General features: G+C 44.2%; 1 protein-coding gene across 4 annotated transcripts in view; it reads left to right on the top strand.

The window, feature by feature from the left end:
* The window catches only part of vmp1 (vacuole membrane protein 1), a 204,266-nt gene that overhangs the window by 4,699 nt on the left and 182,640 nt on the right, over positions 1-16,927 (top strand). For 2 of the 4 annotated variants that reach the window (XM_068010710.1, XM_068010714.1), the window contains exon 1: positions 1,002-1,105. The exons of the other annotated variants lie outside the window; for them this stretch is intronic. In XM_068010710.1, coding sequence (XP_067866811.1) covers positions 1,009-1,105 — 97 coding nt within the window. In that variant the 5' untranslated portion in view covers positions 1,002-1,008. Of the gene's footprint in view, positions 1-1,001; positions 1,106-16,927 lie in introns of those variants that run through there. 4 annotated transcript variants of the gene reach the window in all.

A 16,927-nucleotide genomic window follows, 5' to 3' on the forward strand; every position in this document is an offset into this window, starting at 1 on the left:
ATTTTGGATCCCCAGATGAAGCGGAAAATGGCTCGGGTGACCGCCACAGCGCGGGAGTGGGGTATGGGTCAGACATGCGCCATGTACAGCAACAACGTGAGCGCCTCGCACCTGATGACCAGGTTCTTACCCGTAATGGAGGGAGATTGCTGCTCCCACGTGCTCAGCTTGTGTCTTGCCCTGGCTACTCGCTCCTCCCAGGTTTTGTTGCATGCCATGGCCCTTCCGAACCATATCTCCAGCACCTTCAGGTAGTCTGACCTGACTGTGAAGGGGACAAAGGATCGGTCAGCCCAGTTCCCAAAGAACATGGCCTCACTCATGCATGGTTAACTTTGGCTCCCAAGGCCAGTTCGAACTGGTCACAGATGCTCATCAGTCTGCGCACATACCGCGGGTCCGAGCAGAAGACTGCGACGTCATCCATGTACAGGGAGGTTTTAACCTGAGTGCCTCCACTGCCTGGGATTGTCACCCCTCTTGTGCTCGCATCCTTCCTGATAGACTCAGCAAAGGGTTCAATACAGCAAACAAACAAGACAGGGGAGAGAGGACAGCCCTGTCTGACTCCAGATTGGATCGGGAAACTTTCTGATTCCCACCCATTGATTGAGACTGCACTACTGATGTTTGTGTAGAGCAGTTTGATCCAATTGCAGCTTCCCTCCCCAAACCCCATTTTGGAAAGCACGTTCATCATGTAGGTGTGTGATATCCTGTCAAAAAGCCTTCTCCTCGTCCAAGCTGATGAGGCAGGTGTCCACCCTCCTGTCCTGTACATGGGCGATCGTATCTCTGAGTAGCGCGAGACTATCAGAGATCTTCCTGCTGGGCACAGTACAGGTCTGATCAGGGTGGATCACCAACTCCAGAGCAGACTTGACTCGACTGGCTATGACTTTTGACAGAATCTTGTAGTCAACATTAAGCAGTGAGGTGGGTCTCCAATTTCTGATTTCTGCCCTCTCCCCCTTCTGTTTGTAGATGAGGGTGATGATGCCTTTCCTCATGGATTCTGACATGCTGCCGGTCAGGAGCATACTCTTGTATACCTCCAGCATGTCCGGGCTGACCCAGTCCCACAGGGCCGAATACAGCTCAAGCGGTAAGCCATCGCTTCCGGGAGTTTTACTCGTCTCAAAGGACTCGACGGCCTTTGTCAGCTCGTCCAGAGTTAGCGGATTGTCCAGTCTCTCCCTCGTGCGGTCATCCAAGACCTCTGTGATAGATGATAGGAAGGACTGGGAGGCTCTGGTGTCTTCGCGTCATACAGCCCAGCATAAAAGGATTTGCTGATCCCTAGTATGTCGGACTGCGAAGACGTTACCGATCCATCCTCTTCCTTCAGGCTGCTGATAACAGAGATCTCTCAGTGTACCTTTTGGAAGAAGTAACGCAAGCACATCTCATCCTGATCAATGGAGCAGACTCTGGACTGGAAGATAATCTTGGAGGCCTCCGTGGCAAAGAGCGAGGCCTGCTGACTCTTCACCTCATGGAGGTCCTCCTTGACCTCGACCCCCATCGACTACAGCTGGAGCAGATTTTGCATTCTTTTCTGGAGTCGGGACATTTTTCCTCTGTCTCTGTCTCTCTCGCCCTCTGAACTCCTTTGAGGATAAAGAACCTCTTGATCTCCTTGATCGCTTCCCACCAGTGAACTGGAGACTCAGAGGGGTTTCACGGTCCTCCAACCTTTGTAATCCCTTTTGAGTTCCTCAACGTTCTCTGGGGTTAGCAATGTAGCATTGAGCTTCCATGTCCCCCTGCCAACCTGCTGGTCGTCCTGTAAGTGACAGTTGGAGAAGAACACCGACTTGACAGCACGGGACACAAACAGAAGTCAATCCCGTAACGGGCAGACACATCCGATCTTGACCAGGTGGTATCTACGCTGCGCTCCGTCTGCAGGTTTGCTGAAGAGTTCGTGCAGTTTGGCATCTTTTACCGTTTCTATTAGGAATCTGGACGTAGCGTCCAGTTTGCTGTCGTCACTGCCGGATCGTCCAGCTGCATCGATAATGCAGTTGAAGTCACCGCCAAGGATGACCGGCCTGGACGTCGCCAGCAGCAGTGGGAGCTGCTGGAAGACGGTCAGCCGCTCGCTGCATTGAACCAGGGCGTACACGATCAACCGAGTGGAGCATTGTTGTACATTACATCTGCTACGAGGAAGCGACTGACCACCGCCTCCTTAACTTCGGAGATGGTGAAGTTACCTCCTCGCAGCAGAAGTGTAGTCACTGTTGTAATGTAGGAAATGTAGCAGCCAATTTGCAGACAGCAAACTCCCATGAACAGCCATGTGATGATGAACAGGTAATGTTTTAGTGATGTTGACTGAAGGATAAATATTGGCCAGGACATGAGGGATAACTTCCCTGCTCTTTTTCAAAATAGTGCCATGGGATCTTTTATGCCCACCAGAGAGGGTAGTTGGGCTGGGTTTAAAATTTCATCTGAAAAATTGCGCTGTTGACGGTGTAGTACTGATGGAGGAGCTGCACTGGAATGTCAGCCTAGATTTTGTGTTCAGGTCTCTGGAGTGGAATTTGAACCCACAAACTTTTGACTGAGGTGAAAGTGCGACCCATTGAGCCCGTTTACTGTGTGTTCAGTTTGAGGTATGTACAAGTGGTCAGTTATGGTCAGGTTGATGTACGTACAGGTGGGAAATCTAAGGGAGAAAAAGTAACATTATTTGTGGGGGGGTGGTGGTGGGGGAAGATCTAAGAGAGAAATGGTAGAAATGAAAATTGGGGTTTGTACACCAGCATGCAGGGGTTGGCTGTTCGCTGGCACTGACCTGTGGCATCAACACAATTAAGATTGCAGGGACGAGAGCAAGTGCAATTTGTAATAGCATCTCTCCCTCTGCTGAAGATTTAATAATTCCATTGGAGAGATTCATTGTTAAATGAGTAGATCAGAGTGAATTACAGTGGCTTAGTCATACAGTAGCATGCTTCTCTTTTTGATATAAATAGTGTATTGAAGAAGTGCTTGTTGTCTTCTGTTTATGCAATGGGTAGGAATTCATTTTTCTACTTAACATTACAGTCAATAAACATTTTATGCTCTGTAGAATGCCATTAGAAAAATTTAGCTGTATTGTGGCCAGAACGCTGCAACTCATGGTATAGATGGAATTTCACTGCATAATTGTGCTTTGAAAACATATGAAGGGTACATTTTAGGATTATCTGTACAATTATATAGTATGCAGCAGTCAACACTGCTTTAAATTTCTTTGAGGAAGTGACAACTCAAGATGACCAGGGCAAAGCTTGGGTACAGATTTAAAACAAGCTACCTAAATTGTGAAAAAACGCCAGATACAGGTTAGAGCAATAGTGTCAGGGTTGGAGTAGGACTTGATAGGGTGCCTAAGGCTCACTATTGCAACAGTTACTGCTTCTAACTTGCATCAGTGACTTTGATTGTGACATTTGACACAAATCTGTTAGTTTAGCATCATTTGCAAATTTAGCAACGAAGTGGTATTGAAGGAGGGAGCCCAGAGTCTTCAGACAAATGTAAGTGTTATATGCAAGAAGGAAAAATGGGCAACACACATACTTCTTGGGTGATGATGAGATAGCTAAAGGTGAAGTTTCAAGGAGTGACAGGAACTTGAAAAGGCCATTCAGCCCCTCAAACTTGTTCCATCACTCTATTTACCTGCTTAATTTCCATATCCTTTGATACCCTTGCCTAACAAAAGTCTATCGACCTCAGTCTTGAAAATTTCAATTGGCCCATTATCATTGGCAAGTTCCACATTTCCACTACCCTTTGTATGAAAAAATGATTCCTGATTTCACTCGTAAATGGCCTGACTCTAATTTTTTTGTGCCCTCTTGTTCTGGATTCTCCAGCCAATGGAAAGAGTTTCTCTCTCTATTTACCCTATTGAATCCCTTTATCATTTTAAACACCTTGATTAGATCACCCCTTCAACCGTCTAAAATTGAGAGAATTCTAGCCAGACCTTTGAGACCTGTCCTCATAATTGAACCTTTTAAGCCGTGGTAGCATTCTGTCGAATCTATGCCAAACCTCTTCCAAAGCCAATTTATCTTTGCTGAGGTTCAATGCTCAAAACGGAACGCTGTATTTCAGATGGGATACGACCGCGTCCATAACTAAAGCATTCTTCACTTTCTTTTGAATTCCAAGCCTTTTGAGGTTATGACCAACATTCCATTAGGTCTATTTGATTTATTTTTGTACCTGTGCACTTTTAGTGATGTGTGTACATGGGTAACTAAATGCTTGCTCCTCTGCAGCTCCTAGTCTCTCAACATTAATAAAGTATTCTCTCGAGGTAAGGGGCATGGCTGAAGTACTAAATGAGTACTTTTTATATTTGTATTATTTAGAAGAAAGCCTGATGTCAGTGGTGGAGAATAAGAGACAATATTGAGACAATAATCTGGGATGAAATTAATTACTATTTAGGGTAATAAATGAAAGTCAGCATGGATTTGTTGAAGGCAAATTGCATTTGACCAACTTGATGAAGTTCTTTCAAATAAAGGGGAGACTTGATGGGGGTAGTGAGGTTGATGTTGTGTAAATGGACTTTCAAAAGGTGTTTGATAAAGTACTACATAATCTTTGTTAGCAATATTAAAGTCCATGCGATTAAAGGGACAGTGCAACATGGATACAAAATTGGTTATCAGACAGGAAGCAGAGGGTAGTGGTTAATGGTTGCTTTTCAGACTGGAGGGAAGTATACGGTGGTGTTGCCCAGGGGTCAGTATTGGGGGCTGCTGTGCTTTTTGATCTGTATTAATGATTTGGACTTGGGTATAAAGGACATAATTTCAAAGTTTGTTTATAACATTTTGAGTTTCATATGATCTGCAATGTGGAGGACATAGACAGGTGAGATGATCAGATGCATGGCAGATGAAATTTAATGTAGAGAATTGTGAAGTGATACATTTTGGTAGGAAGAATGAGGAAAGGCAATATGAACTAGATGGTACGACTTTAAACTGGATGCAGGAACAGTGAGACCTGGTGGTGTATGTACAAAATCTTGGAAGCCAGGACAAGTTCAGAAGGCTGTTAAGAAAGTATGTGAGATCCTTCACTTTATTAATAGAGAGAGTACAAAAGCAAGGAAGTTGTGCTCCACCTTTATAATATACTTGTTAGGCCTCAGTTGGCTGTTTAATTCTGAGCACTACACTTTGGGAAGGATTTCAAGACCATAGAGATAATGCAGAAGAAATATTTTTCAATGGTACCAGGGATGAGGGCCTGTAGGTATGTGGAGAGACTGTAGAAACTGAGGCTGTTCTCTATGTAACAGAGGAAATTAAGGTTACATTTGATAGAGGTGTTCAAAATCATGAAGGATTTTGGTAGAGTAAATAGGAAAAACTGTTTCCAGTAGCAGGAGGGTCAGTAATACAGATTTAAGGTGGTTGGCAAAAGGACCAGAGGCACCATGAGGAAATGTTTTTTGCAGTAAGTTGCTGTGGTCTGGAATGCAATGCTTGAAAGGGTGGTGTAAGCAGATTCAATGTTAACATTCAAAGAGAAGTGTACAAATACTTGAAGGGTAAAACTTTACAGGGCTCAAGGAAAGAGCAGGGAAGTCGGATTCATTGGATAGCTCTACAAAGAGCTAACAAAGGCACATGGGTCCAAATTGCCTCTTTGTGTTGATCATTCTATGAAATCACTTGTTGAATCATAGTTTGTAATAAAGTTGGTAATGTCCAGAATCATAGCCACCCAAAGCATGAGCCCATCTCTTCTTGTTCAGGTACCTTGAGAAGGTGGTGATGAGGCGCCTTCTTGAACTGCTGCAGACCATGTAGTGTAGATACACCCACAGTGCTGTTAGGGTGGGAGTTCTGGATTTTTGACCCAGTGAAGGTGAAGGGATGGCAATATAGTTCCAAGTCAGGATGAGGTGTGACTTGGAGATGGACCTTGGAGGTGGTGATGTTCCCATGTGCCTGCTGCCTTTGTCCTTCTAGTTGGTAGAGGTCATGGGTTTGGAAGGTGCTATTGAAGGAGCCCTGGTGAGTTTCTGCATTGCAATTTGTAGATGGTACACACTGCTGCCACTGTTCATTGGTGGTGGAGGGAATGAGTATTTAAGGTGGTGGACAGGGTGCCGATCAAGCAGGCTGCTTTGTTGTGGATGGTGTCGAGCTTCTTGAGTGTTGGAGCTGCGCTCATCCAGGCAAGTGGAGGGTATTCTATCACATTTCTGACTTGTGCCTTGCAGATGGTGGACAAGCTTTGGGGAATCAGGAAGGGACTGAATAGTCTCAGTAATCAGTGATTTCTGTCAATTTTACCTGAGTTGTTCTTGTCAGTGTCACCATTCTACTGTCTGCTCTAGCAATTTTTATTGTAGTTATTTAATTTTTTTTTTACTGATGCCCTGTTATACTGGCCACCACTTATAGTGGATAAATTGAGTTTGTCGGAACACTCCTGCTTTAAGCAGTGGGGATTTTATCTCTGCACATTCTGTGTGCCTGTATCCAATTGCTCCTTTCACCTCCCTGCATTGTCTGTACCTATACAGTAGTGGACATGATGTTACCCGTAAACAGGTCCTAAAATCATTTGTGCCCAAGTCTTTTTTTGTTGTTGGGTGGTTGAACAAGTTCTGAGCCCTGATACTGGGCAATGAATTTGCTATATCAGTCATTGAGGGAGCTGTTACTATGATTTTTAATAGAAGATTATTATTAACACTTGCATATGTTACCAGACTTTGAAATAGTGTTATGGTCTAAAAATGGATTGCACATAGTACTGTTTTGCTTCTGTGCATCTTGAACACCAGTAGAAAAGTGTGTGTGTTTGTTGCTATTTGACCTCTGATCAAATGATTACGCTGCAGTACTGCTGTGGACTCTGGATCTGACATTCACCCAGCAGATCAAGTGACTTTAATGGTGCTGTGGGCCAGCATATAACTACGTATATAACTGTTTAATTTTTGAAATCTCGGGGAGTCGAGGGTTAGGCGGAGCAGGCCCGGAAGAGGAGTTTGAGGCCTGGGACAGATCAGCCATGATCTTATTGAATGGCGGGGCAGGCTTGAGGGGCTGGATGGCCTACTCCTGCTCCAATTTCTTATGTTCTTATGTATAGTTTTAATGGAAGGGTAAATGCACTAATTATAATTATGCAATGGAAAAATTTTCCTTTGTGTTTTTCTTGGGCAAATTACAGGGTGGTAAACGTCAATAAAACTGTACCAGGATTCCAAAAAATGTGTGCTGCTTTTTCCACATACTTTACAATTTGAAAATATATTGCAGCGAGTGTGGATAAATTTGGATTAACAGTAAGGACATTTTAAATGTCTTTCCAGCATCATTCTGCGTTGTAACCTCTAACCCTTATTACCTGAAAAACCATGTATATGTTATACCTTGTATATATCGTGACCGGATTCCTTTATTTTTGGCAGTTTTTGACATAGTGTTTCAAGGGATGCTTTTTATTTTCCTCGTCCAACTTTCTCTCCAACCCTCTGAAGACATGGGACTTCTTCCTGGGGTTCAGTTCCAAAGGTGCCTTGCCCAACCAGTTATTATTTATGGGTAAGTCTAGGTAGCCTCGATAGGCTGTTCAATTTTGGAGGATCATTACAGACAAGATCAATTCATTCTCCAGCTGTGTGCTGCTTTCATGTTGCAGGATATGGAGTTGTCGACTAATCATAGCAATCAATCTATTAATTTGTCGATAACAGACCCAGTCATGATGTGAAGGGAACCCCAGTGGTTGCAAGTTTTGGCAACCATTGGTCCAACATCACCTCTTCTACCCAAGTATGCTACACTTACCATATGTCATATCTCAAATTATTCATCTGTATCCCAAAATATTATGAACTGAAAGAAATCTAATTTACATTTGAATGGAACAATGCCATCTGCTTCTACAATCTCTCTAGAGAACCTGTTCCATAGATTGATCACTCATTGAAGTATTATTTCAAGTGTACCTGGTTGTACTGTTCTGAACAAGGTGAAATAGCTTGCCATGGTCTACATTTATTTAGTTCCTTTAGAATCCTGAAAACAGAATACTATCACCTCTCAACCATCTCTTTTCCAGTGAGAATTTTGTGAATTTACATAATCGCTCCTCATAATCTAATGCCTCCATTTGCCCCTCAATCATACTGATCGCTCTTGTCGGTATCCTTTTTAATAGCTGCAATATCCTTTTTGCAATGTCGTGACTAGAACTGTTCATCGTATTCTAAATACAGTCGCACCAATGATTTATAAAGTGGCAGGATTACCTCATTTTGACTCATTATTGATTTTTTAATAAATCACAACGTCTTCTTTGCTTTACCAACTGCCAACAAGCGTTGCAGAGAAAGTTTTGATGTACTGCCTGTCAGGATCCCCTGATTTATTTTTCATGTCTCATACATATTTTCTTTCATTTAAGTAATCATCTCTTCTTGGACTTTTTTGTCCCCATGTGAAGCACTTTGCATTTCTCTACATTGAATATAATTGTTCTACTTTTTCCAGATGAGTTGCTGTGTAAAAATAATCCTGTGAAGTGAACTGACACTTCTCGGATTTCACTAATGATTTTAACAGGCTTGTAAACTTTTTATCGCATAATATGCGGATCACTTGCATTGCTATAAAAGTGCAAAGCTGCTGCAAGCTAACTTTTAAAGTAACGCTTGCATTATATTGTGCAATCGCCAATTTTATGATCTACAGTGGCAAAATTGCTACAAACTAACTTTTAAAAGTATCCCTTGCACTGTAGACTAGCTGTTACGACTGAGGTGGGAGGAGTGAACTCTCTTTTTCCAGTTTCACTTCTCCACAGGTCACAACATATATTTTAAATGTTTACCCAGTTGCTGATACGGTCGATCATAGACTCTACTCTTTATCCCAGAATAAAATACACCAACCAGGTTTCTTTAATAAACAACAAAATTATCAGTTTATTATAAAACAAGACATAACCAGTAATGAAGCAAAGCATTAACACACAGATTGAAATATGAAAGTTCCCTTTTACCTTAGCCCCTCACACGCACGCACAAACACACCCACCGGCTAACCAGAAAAAAAGAGATTTTCTTTTTAGAGTTCAGTTACAAAAAAAATACATTGGCCAAATACTTGCAATTCTTGAAGAAAAAATGAAAGATATAGAAAAAAGTCAGTTGTCCCTTTTTTGGTTTGGCGTCCCAAATACACCTAGACGGCTGTCACTGGGATCTTTCTCTGGAACAATTCATTCAAGTGGCGTTGAGGATTTATCCGGCAGGTTTTTCCAGCGTCTCAGGAGAAATGCGGAAACGGGCTTCAAGCAGGCCTTTCAGTATGAATGTTGCATCAATTTCTTTATTTCTTACACTCGCTTCTAAGAGCTTCTCAAAGAGATGGAAAAACTGACAGGCTTTTCAAAGAGATGCAACGGGCTGAGCTGAGTTTTATCCTTCAAGTTGGTTTTTAAATCTGCAACTGACTGTCCAAAGTGAAACCAAAAACAATATCTCAAGAGTCTCCTGACCCCTATAAATCTTGACCTGTCACTTCTCTGTAAACCTCTTCCTCCAAATCAAAAGAAAACCCTGCTGGGAAATTATCTGAAGACAGATGCCTTGCAGTAAGGGCTGTTAACAAAGCAAGTCCAAAAGACCTTACGATTACCTCTTTTTAAAATAAGAACACAAGATCCAGCATCTATGGAATCCTTTTTGCATTTTTAAAACACAAGTCCTCAAAATTTAACAAAAAAAGGAAGTACTTTCGTAGGATAGCTAACATTATAATCTACTTTGAAAAATCTTGCATAGATTCCTAAATAGACAAAGCATTACTTTGTCCCACCAGGAACACATTTTAAACATTGTTCTAGGGTGTCCAGAACATCATGTTTTTTTAAATTTTGCATGTAGTGCAGAGACCCATAGACCTCCATATCACACCCCTAACTTCATATGATTGGGATCAGTGAGATAATGAAACACTAGAGAAACATGATATTTCAAAATAGAGGCATGAGGAAGTCCTTTTAAAAGAAGCATAATCCTTCCCACAGCTCATCTTAGATTCCAAGAACAACTTTTGCATTCTTTTACAAGTTATCATAACCATCGAACCCATAAAATATCACATTGATTTTAAATATGCCACGCTAATCAGCCAGTGATCATCTTTACCTATATGTAGGTCACTTTTTAAAAAACTTTTGATAGCCATTTCAGTTTGAGTGAGAAGGAGAATTGTTTGGTACTAATGTTTATCAATAAAAGAGCTTGTGTGAAAGTGCAAACCAGTTGGGGTCAATTAAACTTGCAATAAAGATTTTGTTATATATATTATATCTGAAGATTGGTAATGGATTAAGTTCAAATACTAAAGAGCTAAAGTTGAATACCTTACTAGTTGGGCTTGCAAAGGAAATTATGTTGGAACAAAATTATTACTGGAAATTTCCAACCAAGTCTTGTGTGAATTTAAGATGTGATTTGCCATGTTCAGAGTTTTGGGCTGTGTGATCAGAACTCTAGCCTACACTTTAAATGCTTTGGGATGTCCTGAGATTGTGAAAGACACTATATAAATAATAATTTTTATTATGGGAATTTAATCAGTTTAAAATATTTTGGCTGTTAGATTTAATGTGCTGTATATGGTAGTGGTATCACTAATTTCACTTGTAGTCCTCAGCAGAACTGCTGTGCCACATGGAGTTGCTTTCTGGTATGTCTCTGGTAGTGGTATCACACAAGCGCAGCATTGCAGACCTGAACAAAATGTTGGTGATTATTCCTCTATTAGGCAGGCTTGGTGTCTTCCCTGAGAATATTCTCGGCAAAATTTATAGTAAAAGTAAATATACAAATCCCAATTTGTCCCGAAACAGGTTTGAGGAGTCTTCTGTAGTTTTTAATATTTTAACTTCTGAGATTTAATCTTCCAGATCTATTAAATGAATGAGGATTTGCTGTATTGATGAATATTACAGAGGTTACAGTAGATAGATGTAGACAAAGATGATAACATTTCCAATGCATTGGTTCCATCTCGGCTCTGGCTGTGGAAATCTCTAAATGTAGCTAGATGGAATTGGGAACATGTGTGGATTACAGTCTTTGATAGAGACTTTTTGCTGACTTAAAGGGCAAGGTGATATTACAGCATCCACATTAGTGAATGTTATATATTGAAAGGGTTATATTTTATGGAACAATTAGATTTTATTGGTGAACTGGTCTGTCTTTGTTACATATTTTCTTTAGTATAATTTTGGTGGATAATGAAATTTACATACTTATAAAGTGTATTTTCTTTATTTTGCAGTACCATTGTCTATTCTGTCCAAATGACTAAAATAGGCCAATGCAGAATATTCACAAGTGTAATGTCTTGCATATCAGGACATTCTGTTCTCCTGAATTTGTACATGGCCAATTACTGATCTTATTGTGATGCTGAAACTGCTGAGTTTTAATGGAGGCATAATTGAGGCAACCTGTCTGGGCTGGATCTAAAATGAGAATAGCAAAAGCCAAGGATGAACTTGCATTTCTCTTTTACTAATGACTGGGCAGTGCTGTGAAACCAGTGGAACATACATGGGGAATGGAAAAATATGTAAATATTAGATGTATTCGATATGCAATGAAACATTAGAGCAAACATTGATCTGCCACAGTCAGTGTTTTCAGGTCCTGTCCCAGGTATGCTTTGAGTAAAATGGCTGTAACCAATTTTAGAGCTTCAGGCCAGGGAGTGCGTAACACCGTTTGGGTGGTGGTGAAGGATAAGGAAGGAGGTGCACTGGTTGACCGTACCTTCCTCATCAAGAAAATCCTCTTTGATTGCTGTGGATTCCAAGCTACGACATCTTCTGCCTGTAGGACTTCCCCAGCAGTGGATATTTTGATGTGACGTTCAAGAATGTGGCGGGATGCATCAAGTTCCTGAAGGTGTTCAAGGAGAAGGGAAAACAGGCGCCGCTGTCCATCTTCAAAGCAGAGCCACTCTTCACGCTGCCGTCACGGCATGACCGGGTGGTGACAATTCACCTCTACAACCCCCATGTTCCTGTCGTGGATGCACTCACTTTTCTCGCCAGGTACGTCGAGGGGGCTGGCAGCAGCACTGATGTCAAGGACCCATTTGGGATTTGGACCAGCAAGCAGCAGGTCAAGGTGACCTTGAAGGTCGATGCCAACGGAGCCATCATCCTCCCTCCAGCTTCGCTATCGGGGGAAGCCGAGGTTTCTTGGTCTACGCTGGACAGCCCCGAGTTTGTCGCACCTGTGGCAAATCTGGTCACGTGGCAGCTAACTGCAGCACAGTCGTCTTCAAGAAGGAAGGCCATCAGACCAAGGACTGTAAGCAGAGTAAGTGCTGCAACCTGTGCGGTGAGGCAGGCCACCTCTACATAACTTGCCCCAAACGCTGCCTCAGTTATGCTCAGACAGCAAGGTCCAAGGAAAGGCTGGGAGAAGGAACGACTAATGGATCTGGTGCTGGAAAGGAGACAAGCAAACCTCTCAGCAGCAAGGAAAGCCTACCTGAGAAGGAGAAAAAAGGGGAGGCAGCGACCCAACACCTACCCTGTGCCCGGAAACCCCTCCTCCACAGACAGAATCAATGGAGGAGGAGGCAGCAGATGGACAAACAGGCCAGTGGCACGTGGTACAAAGGAAAACCACAAAGAAAAAACCTCCAAAAATGGAACAGGCCACCACCCAAACCAGTGGCAAGAGGAGGCTACTGTCTGAGACAGACTACAGCAGCTCCTCCTCACTGGACGAGGAAGTGCTGGAATGACGGCACCTGCAAAAGAAGCAGCAGAACTCAAAGGAGCTGGAAGATAAAGCCCCCGGTCACTGGAAGCTGTGATGGGCCCAGTGCGCCCCAAACCCAATACGTTGAACCCAGCGAGATGTCCATCGCATCCCAGCACGGGGACACCGAGAACAAAGAAGCGTCAGGCGCACTCCAGCTCTGGGAAGCCGGAAGCAGTGATGTTTTCGAGGAGGAAAAGAGGGGAAAGACACCAACAGCAGAGGACAGCCCAAGCCTTTCTTCACCATCTCCGAAGTTAAGAAGGTGGTGGGCGGTCGCCTCCTCGAAGCAGATGTAATATACAACAATGCTCTGCTCCGGTTGATCAACGTGTACGCCCTGTTTCAATGCAGCGACTGGCTGACCGTTTTCCAGCAGCTCCCATTGCTGCTGGCGACGTCCAGGCCGGTCATTCTAGGCAGTGACTTCAACTGCAACATTGATGCAGCTGGATGATCCGGCAGTGACCACAGCAAACTGGACGCTACTTCCCGATTCCTAATGGAAACAGTAAAAGATGCCAAGCTGCACGACGTCTTCAGCAAACCTGCAAATGGAGCGCAGCATAGATACACCTAGTCAAGATCGGGCGGGTCTGCCCGTCCCTGGAGTGACTTCCTGTTTGTGTCCCGTGCTATCACGGTCGGATCCACCGACATCAAACCAGTGTTCTTCTCTGACCACTGCCTCTTACTGGCCGACTGTCACTTACAGGATGACCAGCGGGTTGGCAGGGGGACATGGAAGCTCAATGCTACACTGCTAACCCCAGAGAACGTTGAGGAACTCAAAAGGGATTACAAAGGTTGGAGAACCGTGAAACCCCTCTTTGAGTCTCCAGTTCATGGGTGGGAGGCGATCAAGGAGATCAAGAGGTTCTTTATCTTCAAAGGTGTTCAGAGGGCGAGAGAGAGACAGAGGGAAATTTCCCGACTCCAGAAAAGAATGCAAAATCTGCTCCGGCTGAAGTTGATGGGAGTCGAGGTCAAGGAGGATCTCTACGAGGTGAAGAGTCAGCAGGCCTCGCTCTTTGACACGGAGGCCTCCAAGATCATCTTCATGTCCAGAGTCCGCTCCATTGAGTAGGATGAGACGTGCTCGCGTTACTTCTTCCAAAAGGTACACTGAGAGAGCTCTGTGATCAGAAACCTGAAGGAAGAGGATGGCTCGGTAACGTCTTAGCAGTCCGACATACTAAGGATCAGCAAATCCTTTTATGCTGGGCGGTATGACGTGAAGCCCACAGACAGGAGAGCCTCCCAGTCCTTCCTGTCATCTATCACAGAGGTCTTAGATGACAGCATAAGGATGAGACTGGACAAACTGCTAACTCTGGTCGAGGTGACAAAGGCCTTCAAGTCCTTCGAGACGACTAAAACTCCCGGAAGCGATGGCTTACCGCTTGAGTTGTATTCGGCCCTGTGGGACTGGGTCGGCCCAGACCTGCTGGAAGTATACGAGAATATGCTTCCGGCTGGCAGCATGTCAGAATCCATGAGGAAAGGCATCATCACCCTCATCTACAAGCGGAAGGGGGAAGAGGCCAGAAATCACAAATTGGTGGCCCATCTCACTGCTTAATGTTGACTGCAAGATTCTGTCCAAAGTCATAGCCAGTCGAGTCAAGTCTGTTCTGGAGTTGGTGATTCACCCTGATCAGACGTGCACTTTGCCCGGCAGGAAGATCTCTGATAGTTCCGCGTGACTCAGGGATACGATCGCCTATGTACGGGACAGGAAGGTGGATATCTGCAGGCAGGACCAGGAGAAGGCCTTTGACAGGAAATTGCACACCTACATGATGGACACCTTTCCAAAATGGGGTTTGGGGAAGGAATCTGCAATAGAATCAAACTGCTCTACACAAACATCAGTAGTGCAGTCTCAATCAATGAGTGGGAATTAGAAAGTTTCCCGATCTAATCTGGAGTCAGACAGGGCTGTCCTCTCTCCCCGGTCTTTTGTTTGCTGTATTGAACCCTTTGCTGAGTCTATTAGGAAGGATGCGAGCATAAGAGGGGTGACAATCCCAGGCAGCGGAGGTACTCAGGTTAAAACCCCCCTGTACATGGATGACTTCACCGTTGTCTTCTCAGATCCGCTGTCCGGTCGCAGACTGATGAGCATCTACGACCAGTTTGAACTGGCCTCGGGAGCCAAAGTTAACCACGGCAAGAACGAGGCCATGTTCTTTGGGAACTGGGCTGACCGATCCTTTGTCCCCTTCACCGTCAGGTCAGACTACCTGAAGGTGCTGGGGATATGGTTCGGAAGGGCCATGGCATGCAACAAAACCTGGGAGGAGCGAGTAGCCAGGATACACCATAAACCGAGCATGTGGGAGCAACAATCTCTCTCCATTGTGGGCAAGAACCTGGTCATCTGGTGCGAGGTGTTAACATTGTTGCTGTATGTGGCGCAGGTGCGGCCCATACCCCACTCCACTTCATCTGAGGACCCAAAATGGACCGGGTCCGGAGGGACATAATGTTCAAACCTCTGGATAAGGGCGGGACAAATGCACCCAACGGTGCCCTCATCCTGATGACCACCTTCATGTATGGCTGCATCAAGCTGTGCGTAGATCCCCAATACGCCAACACCAAGTGTCACTACGTGCTGAGGTTCTATCTGTCCCTGGTGTTGCAAATGATGTGCCTGGTCACATTGCCGCAGAACGCTCCATCCAGTTGGACCATGCCATACCACCTATCCTTCGTGGAAAAATTTCTGGGGGAATAACACCTTTGACCACCGATCCATCAGGCAGTGGTCTGCATGGAATGTCCTCAAGGCCCTACAGGAAAAGGAGTTGGTGGATCCTGTCGGATGGTTGCCCGAGTAGACTGCCAAAGTCATTTGGCAGAATGCCTCATCACCAGAACTTTCAAACAAGCACCAAGATGTAGCATGGCTGGTGGTGAGAAGAACCCTCCCTGTCAGATCCTTCCTGCACGCCTGGAGTCTCACGCCCTCCGCACAATGCCCTCGAGATGGTTGTGGTGGGGAAGAGACGGTTGCCCACCTCCTCCTGGAATGTGTCTTTGCAAAGCAGGTATGGAAAGAGACGCGTAGTTTTTGTCTAGGTTCATCCCAAGCAGCTCTGTAACACAGGAGTCTGTGCTCTATGGGCTGTTCCCAGGGATGCACACCGAGATAAACATCAACTGCTGCTGGAGGACTATCAATTTGGTGAAAGACTCCCTTTGGTCTGCCCGAAACTTGCTGGTCTTCCAGCGCAAAGAGTTGTCCATGACCGAATGTTGCAGACTGGCACATTCCAAAGTCCAGGACTACGTGATGAGGGATGCGCTAAAGCTTGGGGCAGCCATGGCAAAGGCTCAATGGGGAAAGACCACTGTGTAAGGTCCCTCCATCAAGGTGAATTGAGGGACTGGATCCATGGAAAACCCCTTGGGCTGTATCCAGAAAATGTGGGTTTGCTGCAAAATGTACATGGCATGTAAAATGAAATGGAATGGTTGTGAGGCATCTCACTCCTGTATTGAAGGAAACTGATCTCCTTTGCACTCTTTGTATGGTTGACTTGGTGCTGTTTTGAACTGTTTTGTGATGTATTTTTCTTACAGATTTTTATGAATAAAGTATATTTTGGAAATAGTGTTTTCAGGTCCTCTGATTACACATGCGACTTGTGTGTTGCAAGGTTGCTCGAGTCTGTACTGATGTCTTTTTTTTATGCACAATATTACTTTCAATATTACGCAAGGGGAGAGCCAACTGTGCAACAGCCCCAACAAACAAATTTCTCTGCAGCACCTGTGGAAGAGCCTGTCACTCCAGAATTGGCCTTTATAGCCACTCCAGGCGCTGCTTCACAAACCACTGACCACCTCCAGGCGCGTATCCATTGTCTCTCGAGATAAGGAGGCCCAAAAGAAAAGAAAGAATTACTTTCAGATAACTTTTTTTATTCTAAGATTTCAATGTGAAATATAGGAGTAAAACTAAGCTTACGTTAACTCCTAGGGGAAGTAAAATAGAGGGGAAAATCAGTTTCAGAAGAAAATTTAGGATATTCCTCCCTGACTTTCTAAAACAATGAAATACACATTAAA

The sequence above is a fragment of the Heterodontus francisci genome, chromosome 30, assembly GCF_036365525.1.
Source record: "Heterodontus francisci isolate sHetFra1 chromosome 30, sHetFra1.hap1, whole genome shotgun sequence".
NCBI lineage: Eukaryota > Metazoa > Chordata > Chondrichthyes > Heterodontiformes > Heterodontidae > Heterodontus > Heterodontus francisci.